The following is a 2100-nucleotide window of genomic DNA, read 5'->3' as shown; positions in this document are numbered from 1 at the left end:
GATGGTTGATGCTGAGAAAAAAAAATTGAAAAAAAAGAAGTACTATCTGATCATTTTTTGTGGTGCCCCTTTTCGTCTGATGCTCTAAGCACGTGCTTATTTTGCTTAATGGTTAATCCGGCCCTGTGTGAATTGTCATATCTGTGAATCATGTGGTGGTCAATTTTCCTTTGGTGTGTGAATTTTGATATATATCATCATAAATATTCATATAAATATTAGGCTGCTTTTGAAATTAATGAAGGCATTTTTAAAGCCTATTTAAAATTTACATTTGAATTTAAAGTAAAACCAGTTTTTTTCTTTTCTGCTGAATACAAATAATTAAATCAGTTCTGAATATCTTTATGACAAAAAGAATAATAATAACTGCAGTACTCGTGTTATTATCTTCTACAATTTGAAATTTAAAAAAATCATTCACAAAACATTTCAAATGGATAATGCAGGATCTCTCAACAATTTTTCCGCATCTCTATTTTTTACACTCACATATGCACATTTGTGTATGTAAAATCGTAAAGGTTTATCTGCCCATTCTGCCCCAGATGATTCGATTCCTATTCTTTTACATGTTACTATTTCGCTATCACTGACATCAACTCCCTTTTCTATCCACAGATGATCTGATGATGCAAGATCTTCTTTATTCATATTTAATTTGTCAATACTTAAAGCTTGACATAGTTTTGAAGGTCCATTACACAGATCCTTATCTTTAAGTTGTTTTGAATCTTTGTTACGTCGTGAAGAGCGCATTATTCTCATAGCTGCTTTGCCTTCAACGGGTTCTAAAGATCGAATTAAAACTGCCGAACCTTCTTCCAAGCTCGAAATATTAAAGCAGTGATACATACCATATATTAAGTACACATAAGCGGTTCCTGGTTTCATGAACATTGCTGAATTCCTTTCTGTCAATTTTCCTTTATAAGAATGGCAGGCTTTGTCCTCAAAACCTAAATAACATTCAGTCTCAACGATGCGGCCTTTTAAAATTTCTCCATTAGGTAAAACCCTAACCAGAATTTTTCCTAGAAGGCTTTTAGCAAGTTCAATACAGGGTTTCATAAAATAAAGCCTCGTAAATTTATTTTGTAGAACCAACTCCGTACTTGTTAGAGAATTCCCTGTTCCAGCCAGAGATTCCGTTTCATTTCCCGACGTTAATATATCGTTATGTGAAGGTTCATCACGATATGCGCCATCATGCCTATTCCCCAAGTCATCCACTGTATGCATTTCACGTGCATCGTGTCTCTTAGACCTTTGGTTACTATACTGGGAAGAATCACGTTTCTTCGACATAATTTTATTTTACGTAAAGCAAAAACACAAATTTACATTGAATGTTATTGAGAAACACCAAGAAGACCACAGGCATGAAAATGATACAATGCATTTTTGTTTGTAAACAAAACCTTCCAAACGTTAGTGGTAGTAGTAGAGGTCTTGGTTGTATTTAGTGTTGCCAACAGTACAAAAATTAAATTTTTGAAATTCGTATGAAAAAAAAAACCAACTAAAATCATGATCTAAAAAAACTAGAATACTTTTTTATCAGTAATATTTCAATTAAGTCACTTAGTTTGCTTTACAACTACATTGGTATTTTTCAAACTAAATGGCCAAAAAATTTCATTTGAAATTATCTCTTTCAGACGACCCGATATTAAATACAATACAATACAATAATAATTATACAGGGCTCTCGGCTACTATGATCATCCCCTGATCATTAAAAAAAAATTGAGAAAGGAGATGCCAGGATCATAACAAAAGCAAAAACATCATCTAGGAAATTAGAAAAAAGAAATAAAAGCCTATCAATTATACATTAACAGTCAATAACAATTAATTAAAAAAATAATAATAATTGTCAAAATTAAATGATGACAAAAACCATGAATAATACATTGTCGTAGGTGATGACAACAACAAAAGCATAAGAATCATAGCACAGATAATGACACAGATAATAATAATAATAGCACAGATAATAATAATCTTCTGCATAGAGGCTGGAAGGGGTTACACGCTGAGAAGAAGCCGCAGTGCGAACATGACTATCAATAATCTCATTAAAAGTAATGCCAGAGT

At 32.2% G+C, this 2100-nt stretch overlaps 1 protein-coding gene across 1 annotated transcript; it reads right to left on the bottom strand.

Moving 5' to 3' along the window:
* Nucleotides 1-260: 260 nt before the first annotated feature.
* LOC149065844 (uncharacterized) lies at nt 261-1441 on the bottom strand. The gene has a single exon (XM_089253580.1). The coding sequence runs from the start codon at nt 1306-1308 to the stop codon at nt 433-435; it is 876 nt and encodes a 291-aa protein (XP_089109706.1). The 5' UTR covers nt 1309-1441; the 3' UTR covers nt 261-432.
* Nucleotides 1442-2100: the final 659 nt, after the last annotated feature.

The sequence above is a fragment of the Pholcus phalangioides genome, unplaced genomic scaffold (genome assembly GCF_987345545.1).
Source record: "Pholcus phalangioides strain wild (caught in Gottingen) unplaced genomic scaffold, Ppha-v1.0 ptg000039l_1, whole genome shotgun sequence".
NCBI lineage: Eukaryota > Metazoa > Arthropoda > Arachnida > Araneae > Pholcidae > Pholcus > Pholcus phalangioides.
Note: the sequence above shows the minus strand (reverse complement) of the source record. Positions and strands in the feature narration are given on the sequence as shown.

Bases quoted from the DNA above. Each gene is read 5' to 3' on its own strand.
- LOC149065844 (XM_089253580.1), bottom strand. From the start codon at position 1,308: ATGTCGAAGAAACGTGATTCTTCCCAGTATAGTAACCAAAGGTCTAAG.